We start from the raw sequence: 19,691 nt of genomic DNA on the forward strand, positions 1-19,691 counted from the left end.
ACCTTCCAGGCTAATTTGGTTTTTCACTCATACGACATCTTTCACCAGGCACAGGTCAGCAGAGAATCTATCACAAAGGAAAGCTCTATGTAGTGTAATTACTGCTTTTATTGATTATCTGTGCAAAAGAGAAGGGGGAAAACTTCCCCATAATCAAATGAAGCAATGGTCAAGAAAATTCTCATGATTTTTCATTTCCTTGTTCTAACTATGAGCCAGTGCTCTCTTCTTCTGCAGCTATGCCAGCTAGCTGCTCACTCACCTTTACTCTTTGGGGAAGAGGCTTTCTTATGGAAAGTGCAGAGACGTAGCTTCTGGATGGCCTTGTACACAAATAGACCAACTATGCTTTTGCCAGCACTATACATTTTCCCCACATCCCAGAGGATTCTTACCTTGCCTGAAGATACTTTATTCTGGAAAGCATATCAAGATGCCCTGCTGAGTATTGCTCTATCACATCCTTTACATCATAAGGCCTCAATGTCTCCTTGAATTTTTTTTTATAGAGACGAAACTGTAGTATTCTGTGTAACAAACAGAAAAAAAATACTAAGTTCTTATATAAATTCCATAATGATCATTTGCAGCTTTATTGAATAATTGGTAAATACTCTGTATGTTTGAAAAGTGAACTTGTTCACTAGACAAATACTAGACAATAAAACATAAGCAGAGAATCTCCAATATCATACTATGTTTTTAAACATATAATAGTTGGCTTTTCATAGCTAATAGGCTAGATTTTCCTAAAAATAATTATATACACATGATGTATCTTTTTCAGTACTATCTTCATAACTAGAAATGGTTCAAAGCAACATATTCAGATATGGAACTTGATTTTGAACAGCACAGATCAGAGGAGATGTTGAAGCTGAAGGCATGGTTCAGCATATTATAAAGCTAATTTAGAGTGTATATGTAATGTTGAATCATTTTCAACTTGTTTTTCATTTAGCACCTAGGAAAGTTTTTGATGGGAAATGTTAATTTGTTAGAAATGTGGAAGTTAAGTAGTCAGCAGTTCAAGTTGTGAAGAAAAAGAAAAAAATGTTAGAACTACCTGAAGTGCCCTTGAAAAAGTAGCAGTATAACACTATTATAGTAGTAGTAGTGGTGGTGGTAGTAGTAGCAGTAGTAGTAACAGTGATGATGATATAAATTATTATTAAATGCCCTGGTAAGTAATAACAGAATCATAGATATAATAAGGAAGCATGCTGGCAAGATCACTTGAAAACTGTTTTGCAACCTCTTTTTTTTTTTTTTAATTTTAATTCGTTTCTGTTTATACACTTGTTCACGTGTATCTTGGAAAAATAAACAAATAGACAAAATACATATGTAAAGAAGGAAAGTATTTTATTTTTCGAATATGTCATTGACTTGGAATACACGGATTTGCTTCCTCAGTGTAATCTTCATGTTCTTCTTGGTCTAAATTGTGCAATTGCTTTCATCTGTTAAGGTTCTGACCTGTTTTTTATTCGTTATATTATAAAAATGTATATATGAACTTTCATTTAGCAAAGATAATTCTAGCATGACTTTTAAAAGCTTTTTTGACTATTTAACTCTACTGCTAATAAGTCTTTCAATGTTCAAGATTTCAAAATTTTACCTACGCCTATTCCAGCCAAAATATGTATGATTACACCAAAACTATACTTAAAATAGGAATCACACTCTTAGTGATTTAAATTTAAGATCTTCTTGATCATGACACTGGAAAGTCATTAAGAGGTTTGTCTGAAATAATTACTTCCTATTAACATTCTGGGTCTGGATAAACCGTACAGGGAAAAAAGAAAAGAAGAAAGAAATGAAAAAAAAAAAAAAGCTTGGCAGCTTGGATCATGATTGAGTTTAAGAGGAAATTACATGAATCAATTAGGTTTACACAGATTGTGGGAGAGGAAGTTTTGCAAAAGTAATAATGGAGTCTTATGGAGTCTTAGTCTTATGGAGGAGGGGTCTGTAAATAAAAGGCAGCTGTGTATTCTGTGAAAACAAGCAGATATCAGGGAAGTAAAAAGGGCAAAATTGTGGAGGAATCAAGGATGAAGTAACTTTCAGCAGGAGGGAAGCAGTTGGGTAACATAAGCAAAGCCTGTGGGACGTGGCTTTTGGCATGCTTGAGAAAACTTGAAATTTTAATATCTAGTTTTTCTGCACTCAGCTGGAAAACAAGGAGAAAACAGTGCTAATTTTAATTTTATTTGTAAATAAAGCTCAGATAATGCAGTCTTGGATTATTGGTAAAAATAATAAAATATAAACAAACAGACATCATACTTATACAGAATAAAATAAGTACTGGATTCAGATCACTCATCAGTTATGGAAGCTCAGGTGAGGGCAAAATGGAGTTACAGATAATCACGTTGTGAAAGAAATACCATGTATACAGTGTTTTTCTTTCTCAGCCATTGCCCAGTTATTACAGAGGGAATATATACTGTGGAGGAGAAAAGGAAGAATCTGACATTGGTTTTCAGTTATAATCCAGTTATAATCCACTAACACAACTTGTTAGTATGATATAGCATCCATAAATGGGGAAAAAAATAAAGCTTTTCAGAAGCCATTAATTCAGCTCCTGCAAATGTATATTCTCTGGCAATACAGGACTTACTCTGTGTTACCATCAAATTAAAATATGAAATAAGACCTTTCATCACTTAGTAATTGATTGGAAGTTATTATAGACAGAAATAATCCACACTGAAATGGGGAAGAAGGCAGGTTGACCGAGAGCCCTTGCATGGATTGGGAAAACATACAGTCATAACCAGTGACAATGGGACATTCATCTCATACACCTGCAGCTGATTTATAAACATTTCTAAATGTAGAATACACAATCATGTTCCCTGAACCTTTTTGAAGAAGATAGAGTTTGGGACACTCTAGACTTGAAATTTTTCTACTGGAAGGTGGTAACTCACTGGCCTAAAGCAACTGGCAGAATAAAAAAAAAGTGACTGCAATGAAAACAGAGCATTTTTCCTCTGGGGGCTTTTTTTTTATGTGGGAGTGAAAAATTCTGAGTGGAGAAGTAACAGAGCATCAGTGAACAAATTTCATGTTTTTGATGTTCTAAGCACATTACCAAGCCTTACTAGGAGTTTTTAACCCCAGGGATTATATCTTGTGATGCAAAACTAGAGGTGATGTATGTGACAGGCTGAAGACTGATGAAATGGAGACTTCAGCATCTATTAAAGCATGACAGACAAAAAATATATTGCAGACTCATACAATTGTAAATAAAGAAGAATTGAGTCAGCTGAGTATTTTCTGCTAAACTAGAATTCCAGCTGTACATAAATGCTACAGTCAGTAACTTGGGCAAAATACTATATTTACAGCATGTTTTATAGATAAGCTGTATATTATATTGTTTTATGACAAATATGATCTTGCAAAAAATGGCATGATCAGTATTACTAAAAAATATTTTCCTTTCTGTATATTTTGAAAGAGGACTTGTATAGGATTTGCCTGATGCTTTTCAATTATCTAGAATTATCCAGTCTATTGCATTTATAAAAGCAAGAATAATGACAATGAATCAACATGCAGCAACACAGTGGTGTGCTTTCCTGAAGCACAAACATTCGAAATCAAAGCCAAGCACCGAGGAGAAGTCAAAGACATTTACCTGACAGCTCGGATGGCTGTCTTGAATGTGGGGATCATCTCTTCCATGAGGAAGTCACTACTGTCGCCTCTCTCTTCTCCCATGGGTTCCCCTGTACCTGCATCTGCAAGGCAGGTCAAAAAAAAAAGATGTGTGAACATCTGACTGCATGATATACAGAGGGATAAGTGTAATTCATTAAAGGAACATTTCTTGCAGGTTCCTCTTTCTCTAGTCAACTCTTGAAAGAATTTTCATAATTCTGCTGGAATTGCTGTAAGACATTATTTGAGGCATCTCGTCTCAGATTCCAGCATTTCGAAAACATTGAGAACTTTTCCTCCTTTCAAATGGATTTAGAAGTTCCCACTTTTATGAACTTATATGGTGAAAAGTCTTTACCAATCTTATTTTATATAAGGCTAGAACATCTGTAGAACTACAGGCCAAGTTCTCCCACTTGCACTGCTCTGAGCTCATGTAACTTCACGGAGGAGGATACTCAAGTCCCCAGCGTGGACACCCAAGCTACATCCATGGTAGTATGGATGGATGCACAGAAGCCAGCTGGCACAATAAAGGAGAAACTGTTATTTAGACACCATTTAGACACAACAGACAATAACAGAAAAATGTGTTGAGGGAGAATGAGAGGAAAAAATATCCTATCTTGTTGTATGGACACCAATAAAAGTAAATCTGCCGAGGGGCAGCAGACTTAAGGAAAGTGGGAAGGGAACAGCAGTTCACTCTATAAAACATGGTTTTAAGGGATTTCAGTGAGGAGATATTTGAGATGCCTGGACACAGGCTAATGCAGGCTTGGATACAGTCTAGCAGGGAGCTGCCTTAGCATAGCATCCCTGATAATAAACAGAGCCATGATGGCATGTGCTTTTGGGGGGATATCAGTTCACTGCCCAATGTGCCCTGGTGTTCAAGTTCAAATGGATTGATTCCATCTCTGGCCAAATCCAATACTGACTGCTGTTTTTTGGAGGGCCACTGCCTTATTTCAAGTACTGTGTTGTCTGTACACCAGCATTCATTTCCTGGAGCTTCCCCAAATGTGCCACGTGAAACCAGGAGATGGCAATGCTTGGCCCAGAAAGTCACAAACCTTCAACAGAAGATGCAGAGGAAGAAAGTAAAATGAAGAGAAAAGGGGAGGGATAGAAAGAAATCAACACAGATGGGCTACCTTCTGAGCTTTGCCAAAAAGCGTACGCTTTCATTCGGAATGCAGTGCGAAAACGCTCCTTATTATTCAAGACAACATTCTTAGGCTCTTTTGAAGGACTTTCTTCAATGGCATCTACATTCAGAGGGGTAAATAGCTTTCCTTTAGTATTGGTACCACGAACCCGATCCAAGAGACCCAGCTTTTGGCTACAAAATAAGCAAAAGTAATCATTTTCCTCCTTTGTACACTTTTAACTTGTTTTCACGATGCTTAAAATATATAAGAGGCTAAATAAATGTTTTGTACACAAGGACACTGCTGGGGCTACCGTAATACATCAATGTAAGCAACAGCTAAGCTCCGCATATAATTAACTGCTTTTTATGAGCATTTTTTTGTATCAATGTTGAAAATGTTACCAGAGGGTTTTGCTATCCTCTCTATGTAATGTATCACAGTGCTTCAGCTCCAGTACTATGTCTGAAGCATGAGATTTATTATTAAGAAGAGAAACACTACCACTTAGGCAGTTCTATTATCTAATGACAAGGATGCTTGGCCTTTCCATTTCCTACTGGGTCTGTGGCAGGCCATTAAATGTGCCTACCAGGAGCAGAAGAAAAGTCAGATATGCTGTGAACCAAATAAATTATCAGCAAAACACTGGAAAGGCATTGCCAAGCAATTACTAGGTACATAGTAGGGCAAGCCACACAGTTCTCTCCATTATTCAATTTCAGTCTATTCTATTCTAGAAATTGAGGTGTTGTAGACAAATAGTGGTAAAGTGACATATTTTCTTCCTCTGATGATTCCTTACACTGTCCTCTTATGGATTTATGGATGAAAGACCTTTGCCCTTCAGTGACAACTGCACTGAATTGCAATAGCATCTGCCTGTCATTTTACCAGCATCATTAATCCTTCTCACAGCCCAATGACCATAACAGTCTTAAAGGCAATTACTAATGCCACTGGAAACAGCAGCACAAAAGAATTTGCTGGTTAGTGCATCAGCTTAAATACACTCTGAAAATTTTTTAGGTGAGAGATGATATAAATGGTTTATTTGCTTGTTTATTTTACTACTAAAAATATCTGTTTATTGACCATTTGTTAAAAATATAAATGTGGGGCTAAGCTTTGGGAAGAAAGCCTACTTTTTAACCCAGTCCTGGGCACTGCAATGTGGGACAGCTCTGGGGAGAGATGACTTGTGCACACATGTTAAAGTGGCACTTCTGAGTGGGAGAGCAGGTCAGGAGGGTTGAGCAGGGGGGAGAGAAGAAGCCACAGCACCTGGCAGGTTTCTGAGAGCCACTGCTGGGAGCAGAGTTGAAGGAAGAGTTGCAATGGTGGCCAGAAGAAAGAGATTTCATAGGTATGCAGAGAGGTTTTTGTGTGGTTTGTTCAGCTGAAGCCACTAAACTTGGCTGGCATGAAAGAACAAGGATGGGGAGGGTACACCCTGCAAGGACACAGTGGTCAAAGACAGACTTGTGTGCAGACTGTGCAAGCGAAGGGTCTCACTTACAGAACTTCTTATTCTTTTTTAAGGAGTTACCTTGATCAGATGGCTGACTTTTGTGTTCTACTGATGTCTTTGGAATCTGGGGGTCTCTGGTGCTACTGGTGCACCTCTTTGCCAGAAGGAGTTGTTTCTACCTCAGAGAGGCAGCATCCTGAGGCGGTATCCCACCACAGTGGAAGTTCTTGGAATATTCTTCTTAAAATGGCAAAGGTGGGATACATTTAAAGACATATGATGTCTTTGCAGCTTTCATAACAGTACTGACTCTAGTAAGAGTACTGCAATTTACAGCATACAAAGTTCCTCCTTCATTTGAGCATTGCAGATCACAAATGTTGCAGGGTTTTGTTGTTGTTGTTGTTTCTTGTTTGTTTCTTTGTTTTATTATGAATTAGTGGTGCCATCATCTTTACTATCAGATTCCTATTAATAAATCTTTGACCTAGAAGGTAAGAAAATATGAGCATCTCTGCCTCAAAAGACTGAAGCACTAAACATTTGTGCAGAATGTTTTTTTGCGCTTTCCTAATCTTGTTGCTGACAACATCACAACAGTTGTGAATGCAATTTCTGCAGCCTAGTAAATTCAGATACTTGCACTGTCATTGTGTGTATGAAGTGTGCAGGGGTGTGCAAGTATGGAAGTGGCAGTTAAGAAGGACTTGTGTGAGTATGGAGACACACAGCTAGTCCTGATATATCAGCAGTGCCAGGACTGAAGTCAATGACGTGAGAAAAGAATGGATTTGAGTGAAGAAATAGAGCAGTCTAAGTGAATGGTATTAATATTACCAAGACTTTGTCATAGTGTAGTTTCCTGAGAAATTAATGGCTATGGGGAAGATGCACAAAGTGCAGACAAATGCACACAGCAACAATCAGGGATTGCTTCCTTCTTTGTACAAAAAAATTAAAGATGCTACTTCTTGATAACTGTGGCAAATTAGTCACCACAGAATATGTAGGGTAGTTTAATGTTAAGCCCTAAGCACTTATTTAAAAAGTAGTTTCCATAGTGTTTCCTTTTGGCGTGGACTTTTGATCTGTTTGATCTGCTACAGTGCTCTAAAAGGCTAAACTAATGGTGAGTGCAAGATCCCAACATGTGATTTGCTTTTCATTCAGACAGAGAATCCTGTGATGTCTTTTCTGCATTACTGTCATTTATCTATTCTCTCAGAGGCAGTGTTTGAGAACAGTGCTGCTTTGCAAGACAGATGTCTTAACTCCATGGCACTGCTGTGAAATTTGGACTCTTCAAGCACTCATATATCATACTTAGGAAAAAATATGTACAGGAAAAGAATACAGCTAACTTGAGCAAGTTTTGAAATGGCATGACAAATAAATTTGGGGACAATAAAAGCCAACTGAATGACTTGAGTGGATTTTGGAGGGTAAGGTAGGAAAAACGCTAAAATAGATTTTACTGCAAAGGAAGGCACCAAAAATCTAGTTGAGTGATAACAAAGAGTCACATGGGAAATATAAACTGATGGGCATGAGAATTACAAGGAGTGAGCTTGTGAGGTCATCAATGTGAAGAAAGATAGAGCCATTAAGCATGCTTGGCAAGGCGGTGATCTTTGTAGGCTGAAGGAGACTGTAATGTACACTACAAAGAGGAAGAAACTCAAGAATTTTTAGGATGAGAAGGTCTATCCGGTGATAATAAAATGAAGAATTTTCCTCTAGGTAGGAAACAATTATATGTACAATAGGCTTGTTGTGGATATCAGCTTTTCCTGGTGGGAAGATTAACAGATTACCAATGAATGAACCTCAAATGAAGGTGGGGACTATATTCCACTTATACTTAGGATTTCAAGGTTGAGCATATTAGTTCAGGGGCTTCTGCAAAGACATTCAAGGATGTGAAGGAAGCTCCTAGAAGGATGAAAGCTAAGATTGAAACTCAGATGATTTCAGATTATGAGATAATTTTGTCAAAAGTAAAAGTGGCCACACACAACACATTGCCTTGGAGCAACCTACCAAACTTCACAAGATTTGATTTAGTAACACTACAGAAAAGTTCTAAATGGAAGAATATGTTTACAGCAGAGAACTTCAAAGCCAAAGAAGCAGAAAAATAGGTGAGACAGAGGGTTTCTATTGTCTATAAAAAGCAGTTAAATGTTGTATGGAAAGAAAAAAATTTTCATTACATATGGTCTTTGATTCTCTCCCCAGAAACTTGCTCAGTCCTTCAAAATACATGTCCAGATCTCTCAAAGTTTCTCCCTTAAAATTCCTTTATCAACTGTCTTCTTTACAAAAAGACAAGGAGGCACATAATGTGTTACAAGGTTTCACACAGATCAGATCAGCAGGAAAAGGGTCAGTGGACAATGCAAAGAATCCAACAGATTCATCTTGTAATTTTTCTTTTTTTTTTTTTCCAATGTAGGGCTTAAAATCTCTGCCATGAACTGACCTCAGAATAGGAGTGATTAAGATTTAATATCCTCCTCACAGATCAAAACAGATCAAAATATTCCATTGCATTCAGCACAAAAGGCTACTTATTTGCCTTGGTGTTCTCTATTGCATATCTACTAATCTAGTAACAATTTATTTATTTATTTATTTATTTATTTATTCATTTATTCATTCATGGAGGTAGATAATTTGAACAGAAGGCATTCCTAAATTCTCTTTCTAAGGTAACTTTCCCCATTAACAAGTGTCAGTTCAAGAAGAAACCATTGTCCCAAGACTGTTTGTTGCTCAGGCATCTTAGGTTTAGGAGTTAGAACTCCTAAAGTTTAAAAAGTTAAATTTCTTATCTAAGATTGACCTTCAGACACCTTTTTATGCTCAGTGGGAAGTTATTAACCTACTGAGATCTGTTTCACTTTGGGGTGACTTTTCAACTGGGGGAACTTGTCTGTTAATACTCATTACAGATAGATCTAGAAGAGAATTCATTTTAAAATCAGATTTCTAGTCTCAGCTAAAGTTACATGAGCTGAAGCCTTTATCAATAATTTAATGCTGATAATTAACCCGTAAAGTAACATTCAGACAATATGTTTACACAATAATACAGACAATTGTGTTCATATCCAGGCAGCCAGAGCAGTAGAATACTCAGAAAATCATTAATCAGCTTCACATGAAAAAAATACAACAATATGTTGTATACAAAACAAAACCCAAGCTTCTTTCCAGATAAATGGATAGCTGTCATCAGGGAAACAATGGACTTTATTCTCATTTCCAGGGGACGAAATCTGGGTCTGCTGGGGTTTTTGTTTACATTGTGCTTTTTAAAAACACTTAAGAAACATTTGTTCTCATGACACAATCTCCTTCAATAAATCAGCATGCGCATGGCTCAGTCTCAGAGTATGAAGCATGCGCAGATCACATCATCCTTCAATGAGAGTGGCTAGGACAGTGGTTCCCACCTACAGGTTCACGTACTGCTGCTTATCTTTCAGACTCCTCCTACTGATATGAGCTGCTCTTCCTCTCCTTGGGACAGCTGTCTCACTTCATTTGGCTTCCTCACATTCAGGAAAATATGATTGTGACTTCCATTGCAATTCCAGAATTTGTGGGGAATAACACATCCCAAAATATGCTGATATAACTGCAGAGTATTTTTTCTGACTAGCTTGCGATTGCTTGCCTTGCATGCCATTGCATCTGCTCCCTTGTGTTGGAATAAGTTTTCCCCAAAACTTTGCCTTTAAGGTAGAGTTCAAGGATGAGAACTCCATAACTACGGAAGATACAGACCGTCATAAAGGGGGGAAGACAGATGCATTGCAGACAGTTTGGCTTGAAATCTTCACAGCTAAAGAACAATTCAGCTCTCAGATTCTTGCTCTTCAAGAGCAGTGGGAATTATTTTGGAACATCTGAGAGAAGAATTTGGTTGCTGAATATACAAGAGATGGATGGCTTCTGCAGAAGATGTTTTACCCCTGCTCAGAATAAAGAGTGGGAACCACTGAACTAGAAATACTGTTTCAGAAAAAGTCATGCAAGGAAATAATGCAGTTACATCCCATCATGCAAGCCAGATACTCTCCTCTCTGTTCTTTGCCTAGTATTGGAGTTTCATAAGCAAATGGTACATGTATGAGAAGAAAAATAATGAATTAATAACAAAAATGAATCAAACACAGCCCTCTTCCATGTATTAACCACTTTCACCTCACATGGAGTAATAATATTCTTTCCATATTTTTGCAGTTTAGCTAATCTGTAGGTTTATTTATTCCTGGTCTCAAGCAACTGGAAGGAAAAGAAAGTCATGTTTACTCCAATATTTTTCTACATTATCCGCTGTCCTTATTTGGGTGAACTTAGCTTTGGGAAATCAAATATTCTAAATGAGATTTTCAGAAATATTCTCCTTTGAACTTTTCCCAATGGAAAGTAGCACAAAACTAATATTTTGAGGACAGCAATGAGTCCTGCTGAAAATCTAACCCTCAGAGAATACATTCAACTGATCTCTAAGAGTCCATGTGTTTTCCCAACAAAGAACATTTTGCACTTCCAAAGTACTTGAAAACTTTAGCCAATCAGTTTTCCCTTTTAAGGAAATCAAATAACATTAATTTCTATAGTGAAGAACTCACAAAAATGTTCAACCTTAAAATAGTTGACTCTAACTTCCTGAAAACTAATGCCTTCTTTGAAAAAGCCACTTTGCACCCTGAATCCCAAGGTCTAAATTTACAAGTGTCTGATTTGTAATAGGAAAACATCCAATTTTAGGCAAGGTTTCCTCACTCTCTTGTGTTTTATGTTCTTATTGGTATTTAAGTGTAGGCATAACTCTAAATCCAAACTCACCTACCATTCAAATTATTTGGTCAGAAACATAAGTCCTTACTTAGGCTCATCTTTGATGCCCTTCAGGAAGAGAAAGAGCTGTTGTCCATACTAGAGGCTTTTGCTGAGTCCTTTTTCTCATATGCATTCACTAAAGTGAATGGAAATGGGCAAAAATAAGCAGTATCATGCCAATCCATGGAGAAAATAATCCAAATTCAATTCTTTGTGAAAACAGGATGGCTATTTTTCACCAAAGGATGCAGCCAGAAATGTAAATAGAAACCATGTGGATGCTGACTCACTCTTTACTTTGCAGTGAACATTTCTTCATGTATCAACCACTAGAAGCAAACCAAACTGAAAAAAATCAATGTCTCTCAAATGTTTTGCATGGGCCAATCATTCAATGAAAAATAGAGTGCTTCACTAGCAGCTCTCCAAAAGCTGAAGGGCTTAGGCTAGGAAAGCTGTGTTGTGTGCTGATGATTTCATGTTTGTGGAATGAAGCAGGAATGAGAAGAACAAGCTAAAGTTGAATGATAGGAAGATGTTTGTGCAGGATAAAATAGAATGTTTGACAATTTAGTCGAAATCTTAGTATTTCCAATGGTGTGTCCTTCAGATTTCTGAATTGCTACTAATTATTTCTATGTCCCATTGCAGGAAGATAAAGTTCTTGCCCCACATTTCAGGTCACGGTTCAGCAAGATGTTTAAGCATGTCATTAACTTTATTCAGATGATAAAAATCTTCCACTTGTTTTCCATTTGCTGAACCAGAACCTGTAAATACACATGCAGGGATGTTGATCACTTAAAGTCAAATGCAATGTTACTTCCATGTATTTGTATTGACAGGGTTGGGACTGCAAAAGTAATGGTTTTCATCTCTTACAGAATGTTTTTCAGCCATAGATTTCTGAATGCTTCGCAGAGTAGGTTAGTATCATTTCCATTCTATGAAACAGTGAAAAGCAGTTGTTTCTAAGCAGATCATTGGCAGAGCTAGGACTAGACCCAATGTTTGCTGAACATCAGAACAATGAACTACCTGCAAGGTCATGCAAGTTTCTTTTTATGTTTAAATAATGTTTCAGTCTTATCTCCCGTTACTTTTCATGGTAGTTAGATGAGCTACCGTAGTCAAAACAAAGTGCAGGCAGAGAATGGCATGCAAAAAATATGAAGAGTGAGGCTTGATTGTTACTTGAATGTATATACCTAAGTTTTCTTGTGAGGCTTGATCCAAAGAATGACTCCCTACTAAACATGACATTACTGTAAAGTGAAGAAAAGTTATTAAGATGAGACGTTAATGATTATCCATGAAAAGCTCTATGAAAAAGAATGGGAACATCCTTTTGTTTGTAGTTAGTGTAGTGTACAGATCAGAGTGGCTTTTTTCCCCTTTCTGTTTCGGGAAGTTGTGTTAAGAAGAAATGCTGACAGTGAAATTTTCCAGCCTTGAAAAGTATGATTTTATTTGCATTATGTTGTTACTCCTGGCAATATAAAAATGCACCACATTATATGCATTCTTTTATACTCACAGAGTATGTAGGACTAGTACAGGTTCTGCCACTTAAATATCTCAAAACATCTTTCCAAAGACAGGGATATTATTTATCTTGTAGACATAAGGAAACAAGGATCAATGACTTTTCTGCAATCACGTAATAATGCATCTAGGAATGAACATGTTCTCCTGATGTCTAGTTCTACGGATGGGAAATGTTCTGTGCAGAAATTAAAAACCTGATTAGGAGCAAGGCCCTAGGAGAAAGTTCAAAATCCTTCACTAAAGTGACTGCATGTAAAAGCAATTCAAAATTCACACACTAGTCAAAATCATTGCTAACAGCTGCTAACAGTGCTGAAAAATCAAGGCCACAATTCCAAACAGACATAAAAAGTTGGTTCACTATTAACAACGTGTCCATCCTGTAAAGGCCTGTCCTAAATGTTGGGAAATATGGGTCAGGCACCCAAATATTTGCTGAATGAGAGCACTCAAGCAGATATGAACATTCATGTATCTTTTTATAAATCTTCCTTCTTGTGAGGTAAACAAATACATACAGAAGTGCAACAGCACCGGAGCCTTCAGATAAGTGGGAACAAGAGGTCCTCCTTTCTCTGCAGGTACAATTACTAACTGAGATTCCATGTGCTCGTAGTTTAAGACATCGATCAAGGAAGAAAAAGCTAGTGGCACCTGCAGCATGAGCAGACTCCCCACTAGTAAGCAGTGAAGAGCACAGCCCCAGTTCCTCCTGGTTTGGGAGCCTGTATAGGGGCACCTAGTGAAAGCGCTGTTCTTAACAGAGCAGCATGATATGTACCATGACCCTTCACTGCTTATGTGATCCAGCCTACTGTCTGGGTCAATGTGCTCTTCATCATGTCTCACTTCTTCACAGTTTCAGTTTAAAGTAAGCTTCAGTAAAGCCATGGGCTGTTGCCAAACTTTAATTGGCTTTCTGCTACCGCGAGTCCTTTCTTGAGGCCTTGCCTTGGGTTGCAACTTCTGAAATGGACTCTTCCACACTGTTGTCTCCCCTCTGTTTCTCCCACATGGCTTAAGAACATGGAGTTGTATCTCCGTGACAGTTTGTCATCCCGCTTAGAGGAGAAGTCCTCAAAGGATCTGTCACAGAGTTTGGCTCTATTGAGTTCCTAAAGAGCTTTTGAACTACAGAATAGAAAACCTGACACTCAAAGCATTATCCATCCTGAAATTTTCACACAGCCAGACCTCATTTTTATTAACTAGTTATGTTTTAACTCTTCTGGGAAAGATTTGGACCAATTCTTCTTTCTCCTTTATAAACCACTGTTCAGACAATGAACTTTATTACTACAGCTTGCCCATTGAGTACTGCACTGATGCAAGACCTTGGAGACAGAGTGCACTGATGGGCTGCTCTCTCCAGTAGGACTACATTTCCTTATTGACCTTTTATTTCAGTATAGCCTCCAACACAAACTGCAGCGGAATACAAGTAATACTTTTCACACTTAATCACTGTAGGAAGAAGACTTTTATTTTATTTTTTATTTTTTGAATTACATGGTCTGTAAATAAGAAGTTTATGAGAGATGGGAGGTGGGACTGTCAAAATAACCAGATTTTAGGGCTCAGTCCTATGTCTACTGAAGTCAGTGGATGCTCCCACAAGCACCATCATTTCCCAGTTTACCTGGAGGGCTTTCAATCCCTTTTAGTGAATGCTTATTTCCATAAAAAAGTCTTGCTAAGGCTCCAGTGCAGGATTAATGATGATTTTGCTGAAGGTCATTACTTATATAACAACATAAAAGCAACGTATAAAGTGCTAGAATGAGGGGCCCTGGGATTACAGTTTTAAAGATTCTGTGTTGAGAGTCATAATTTTCATGTTTTAATCCACTGCATCAATGTTAAATGGCTTCCACTAACCTGAAAGTTAGAGCAACTCAGAGGCTACTTCATGAACTGTTCTGTCACTGCAGGTGCAGTAACTTCTCTAGGAGGGCTGTGGTAGACGGCAAACTTCAATAATCATTTAGTTACACAATTTTAATCTGCTCTTGCATCTTAATCAGAACATGGGTTGGCTCAAAGTATGGAGTTACATACTTAAAAGGATTTCACCTCCTAAGACCTCTCCTAGATATTAAAGGCCAACACTGGATATGCCTAAAATCTCCAGATTTATACATTAATGAAGCTGAGTTTGCTCAAGTCTGCTTAGCCTGGGCTCTGTCGTGGATATGTAATACTTCAGATTCATGAGGATCCAGAAACTAAGCTCCATCCAGGTAGTCTTTGAAGAGGAGAAGGTTAGCCCATGATGATGGTGGCAGGATTATTGGGAAGCCACCCTTTTCCCAATAATTAATTACTACAGCACTTCTTGAATTGTAAGGAAACATGGGTTTCTCTGCTCTGTTAAAGGAGATTTGAACACCCATCATTCATAGGAGAACACCAAATGTGAATCTGTTATTTTCAGCTTCCTTTGTTGAAGCTATGCTGTGTTACATAAAATGTTTAAATAATTTTTTTTTTAATATATATATATCAGTCCCAGACCTGATAAAAAGTTGTATATAAATATACATATACATATATATATATAACATATATATATATATACAACTTTTTATCAGGTCTGGGACTGAAACCCAAGCCTCTTCTCTGGCAGTTTACAAATTCTACTACAATTCTTGTTGTTTTTCTCTGTGTTTTAAATGGGGATGGAAATGGAAATAGTGTCATCATGACACTTTGTGGAACTATATATCCCTTAATATCCATTGATTTTCATTGTGGGTGATCCATTGTTAGCAGTTTAGCATTTAAGTGCTTCAGGATCTCAGGATCTTGACCTAAAAGGTTAAAAATATTTTATGTGCTTTTGAATCTGTAACTTAGCCGGAGCATAACCATGAGCAAATCATTCCCAAATACGTTTGAGACCTTGCAGATTCACTGATGGTGACTGCTCTGTAGTAGTGTTCAGTGACCGACCAGTATTAGGACTGGTGATTCTTTCATTCTCTTTGCTCATAAATTCCCCAGAGTTACTGGGAACTTCCCCATCTATTTCAGCAGAGGTGGGACCAAGCCCTCAATCTCAATGTATCCTTTTTAGTACTGCCAGAGAGCTTGACTATCCTGCTGATCCATCTTAGCCTTCCATCTTACCATTTATCATCAAGAAATCTGTGAACGTGGAGAAACAACACAGAGCTGATCCCTTACACCACAACATTGCTTTGTACAGAAGCACACATGAAGCAGAACTTTAAATTCGCACCAGAACAACCTGGATGCTAAACCCTGGCTCTATAGCATGGACCAGGAGAAATCTATATAGACCATGATTAATCATAATGAACAATAAAGCTGTTTACAGACAATCAGCAAGCAACATTTTGCATTTGTACAATCAGCATTTTAGCTGTGCTGTTAAATTGGAAAAAAAAAGCAAGCAATTAGGAAATGGATTGGTTAATCATTTTTAATGACTATCTGTGGTGTTAGTAGCATGTTTTGGTTAACAGCTCATAAATCCACGAAGAACCATTTAACATTCCCCAATAACTGTATTAAAACAAGGCTATAATAATGACAGCTACATACCTGGCAGTACCATCCAATTGCTCTTTCCTTTTATACAAGAGCGGAAGCATGATAAGAAAGCAAGGAGAGAAGTATTACATAATAAATTCAGCAGATATTTTTAATGGAAATTGTTAATATCTTGCTAATTGTTTATACTTTTTCTGTTCTGTGACCACTACTGACAGCAGAAATAAAAGCCTTGACACTACATTTTCAACTACCCATAAAGCAAAGAAAGTGAAATAGCTTCTTGAAACTAATCTCTGTTACTTAGAATGGCAATTCAGTCTTTCATGAGAAGTCAGCTCCCTTGCCCTCTTTCCCAGGACCTTATTTCCAAAACACCTATTAAATTTCAGGTTGCATTTGAATCACAGAAGAACCTACATACAATGAACAAGCCTGAAATCACAGTAATGAGTCTAGACTCCAGGTGAACCTGAAAATTACTCTCTGAGCAAAACCTGAGGTCAAGAAACCCTCTAGAAATCAGTCTATAGTAGATAATGTGGGAATAGATACAGAGTGAGGAGGGATAACAAAAAGGAATGTACTGAGCCTTAATTAAACACTCGTTTTTTCTTAGAGATTTCCTTTGTGACCAATGTGAGATTAGTCCTAAAGAAACATGTTGTAGATAAAAAAAAGACAGGGGTAATATTTGTGATTTTCCCTTTGTGAAGGCAGAAGCCTAAAAAGTTTCTTCAAGTCAGTTTTGAGCAACAGCTGGTGCTGCAGTATTAGCCTGGTGAGTACAGCTCACCTGTGCTCAGACCTCTCACCTGAGCCGTGGTTTAAGAGCACATTTTTTTTTAAGAATGAGGCATAACAGCAAGCCCAGAATGAAAGTTTAAAACATATCCTTAGTTAATTAATGCCCATCATTAGCGGCTGATAAGTCTATAGCTAAAAGTTTTGGCTTTCATAGGGCCATTTTTAACTGCTAATACATCAAAGTGAGGAAGGGGCCTGTTTGACTGACAAGAAAAGTGAGGATCAGACAGATCCATCCTTTAATATATGAGCATAGATTAAGTATGAATGTTTTATGCATGCGATGCTTTCACTGAACTCTGGAGTGATGATTAAAATTAGGATTTTAAACAAACAAACAAATAAAAAAAACACCTCTCAACTCTCCAGAAAAGTTTTCTTGTGTATTTTCAATGAACGGCTTCATTGGGAGACAGTTTTAGAAATTCTTTGGCTGTCCTCTACTGAACTATACCCATAAGTAATTGGTATTGCCAAAAGGCAAGGATTTAATAAGCATTGATTGTTTTCTTGTGCCATGGCCACCTCTGTGGCAACAAAATTCTCAGTCTGGTTGAATTGGAGAAGGGAAATAAAGAATTTTCACTATAGCCTATATCTTAAAATACAGAACTGCATCCTAGAGGGTGTGAGTACAAGTGCCTGTGAAACTCAGGAGTCAAACTTTCTCAGGATCAAAATTATGGAGGAAGAAATTGAGATTTCCAGGTCAATAAACTCCAATGTCTTTGAAAAGAAAGCTGGCTGTGAGGCAAACATCTGCTTTGTTTAGCCTCAACATGAGAGACACCAAGGGAGATATCCATGTGCTCCTGCTACATCCCACTAAGGGAATGGAGAAGAAATGGATCCAGAAACCAAAAGCGTGTTTTTCGCTCTCAGACAGGAATACATTAACTGGCAACTCTCTGATACGTACAAAAGCCTCATTATATACAAAAATTCCATGTTTTCTGTCCTGACTAATACTTCACAGAAAATGGTGATGGAGAGGTGGACAATGCACTTACCTAAAAAATGGAAATGATACAATTGATTCATAAAACCTCCAGGTAGCAACTAGATCAATCCTGTTGGGGTTAGTAGCATAGTATCTCCAGGCAGCCTGGAGACAGCAAGGGAGAGACAATAATTAGTATTAGGTAAAGCAATTCCTTAGACTGAAAACAGCCATATTGTTTCAAAGAATGTAATGATTCACCTGAGTTACTATCTGGAAATTAATTACTAATCAGCCATACCAAATGAGTGTCACTATATGGCAAAATTATTAACACTGGTTTATGATCTGGGAAGGCTACTAAAGGAGAAAGGACATGAGGGAGAACCACCAACACAAACAACACAGCATACCTGACTAAACTGACTTCTCTCTTCTCTTGTAACCCTAAGCACTGTTATATGTGTCCAGTACTTCCAGAAATGCTTAAGCTAATCTACTATCTAATGCACTATTAAAGGAAATTTTGTTGAGCAACTTTCTATTTCAGCATTTAGCTTCATCCAAAATTCTCTAAGCACAAAACTACAAATATTGTGACTAAATTAGCTACCTGCTAAGTGGATATACTTTAATTTAAAAGGTGAATTCCATTCACTACTCATTTTTGCAGTCCCTTCTGTTTTCTAAGCAACATTTTTAATGAAAACTGTAATATGCCATTTGACCTTTTTCTCTTGAGGACTGGTTTGATCCTAAGCAGTCCTGAGCACCATCACTTTGCTCTGATATCACAAGAAGTGTCTCTGTCCTTCTATGAAAATGCTACCATTTGCTTCACTGCCCTCAGGGTGTGCTCCACACCTACACTGAGCAACTCTTGTCAAATTCATCAGCCCCCAGATGAATCATTTTATGCTTGAATTTCTGAACTCATAGAAAAGGCCAGAACAAAAGTCCAAGTGAGCTAAGAAGACTCTTCCCATTGATTCCTCTGTTCTTCCAATAATGTAATGGAAGATCCAACAGAATGTTTCAGCTTTTACAAATCACACATGCTATTTATGTAATTTGCCTTGATTGAACCAGTCACTGTCTATTGTGTTACTTCCATTGATGTTTTCACATCAATAACAGCATAACTTTGTTTGCACATAAAACACTCTCTCAAAGGAACTGGCAAAACCTGGATTTTGCAAAGAATTTGTTTTTAACATCTTGTTTTCTGTGATTTTGTGGCATTGACACAGAAGTTGGTTGGTTTCCAGAAGCTAGCCGATGAGTGCCTTTCTTCTAAAGACACCTTTCTTCTAAAAGATATTCTGGCAGCTGAAAGATTCCTCAAAAACTGCAAGGACCACTGGATTGTCTAACTCAATGCAAAAAAAAACAAAACAAACAAAAAAAAAACTCCTTTACAAATACTTCTTGACTCCAGCAATGGGAAATGAGAATTTGGGTGGGGGGAAGGGGTAGTCCTTGTTACATGATGCAGCAGTCTTCACAAGCAACATCTTTTCAATGAGAGAAGTGGCTGCAAACCTGAATGAGTTCAGCTGCTGGCTTTCTTCTTTTCTCAAAATGTTTTTGACGATGTTGCTCCTGGACCTTCAGTGCCAGCCCTGATCCCAGAATGCCCTGAAAGCATAGAGTGATGCAAGATTTTAGGCATTTCTTACTCAGGAAAAGTGTAGGGAGGAAGGAAGGGGAA

The 19,691-nt window shown here is 37.6% G+C and overlaps 1 protein-coding gene across 1 annotated transcript in view; it reads right to left on the reverse strand.

Annotated features, from left to right (window-relative positions):
• The window catches only part of KCNQ3 (potassium voltage-gated channel subfamily Q member 3), a 191,171-nt gene that overhangs the window by 3,998 nt on the left and 167,482 nt on the right, over nucleotides 1–19,691 (reverse strand). The window contains exons 7-12 of the mRNA XM_035556250.1: nucleotides 19,523–19,618; nucleotides 18,051–18,145; nucleotides 16,285–16,311; nucleotides 4,848–5,035; nucleotides 3,668–3,770; nucleotides 396–527 (exon numbers count right to left, since the gene is read on the reverse strand). Coding sequence (XP_035412143.1) covers nucleotides 396–527; nucleotides 3,668–3,770; nucleotides 4,848–5,035; nucleotides 16,285–16,311; nucleotides 18,051–18,145; nucleotides 19,523–19,618 — 641 coding nt within the window. The remainder of the gene's footprint in view (nucleotides 1–395; nucleotides 528–3,667; nucleotides 3,771–4,847; nucleotides 5,036–16,284; nucleotides 16,312–18,050; nucleotides 18,146–19,522; nucleotides 19,619–19,691) is intronic.

Source organism: Cygnus atratus, chromosome 2, assembly GCF_013377495.2.
Source record: "Cygnus atratus isolate AKBS03 ecotype Queensland, Australia chromosome 2, CAtr_DNAZoo_HiC_assembly, whole genome shotgun sequence".
NCBI lineage: Eukaryota > Metazoa > Chordata > Aves > Anseriformes > Anatidae > Cygnus > Cygnus atratus.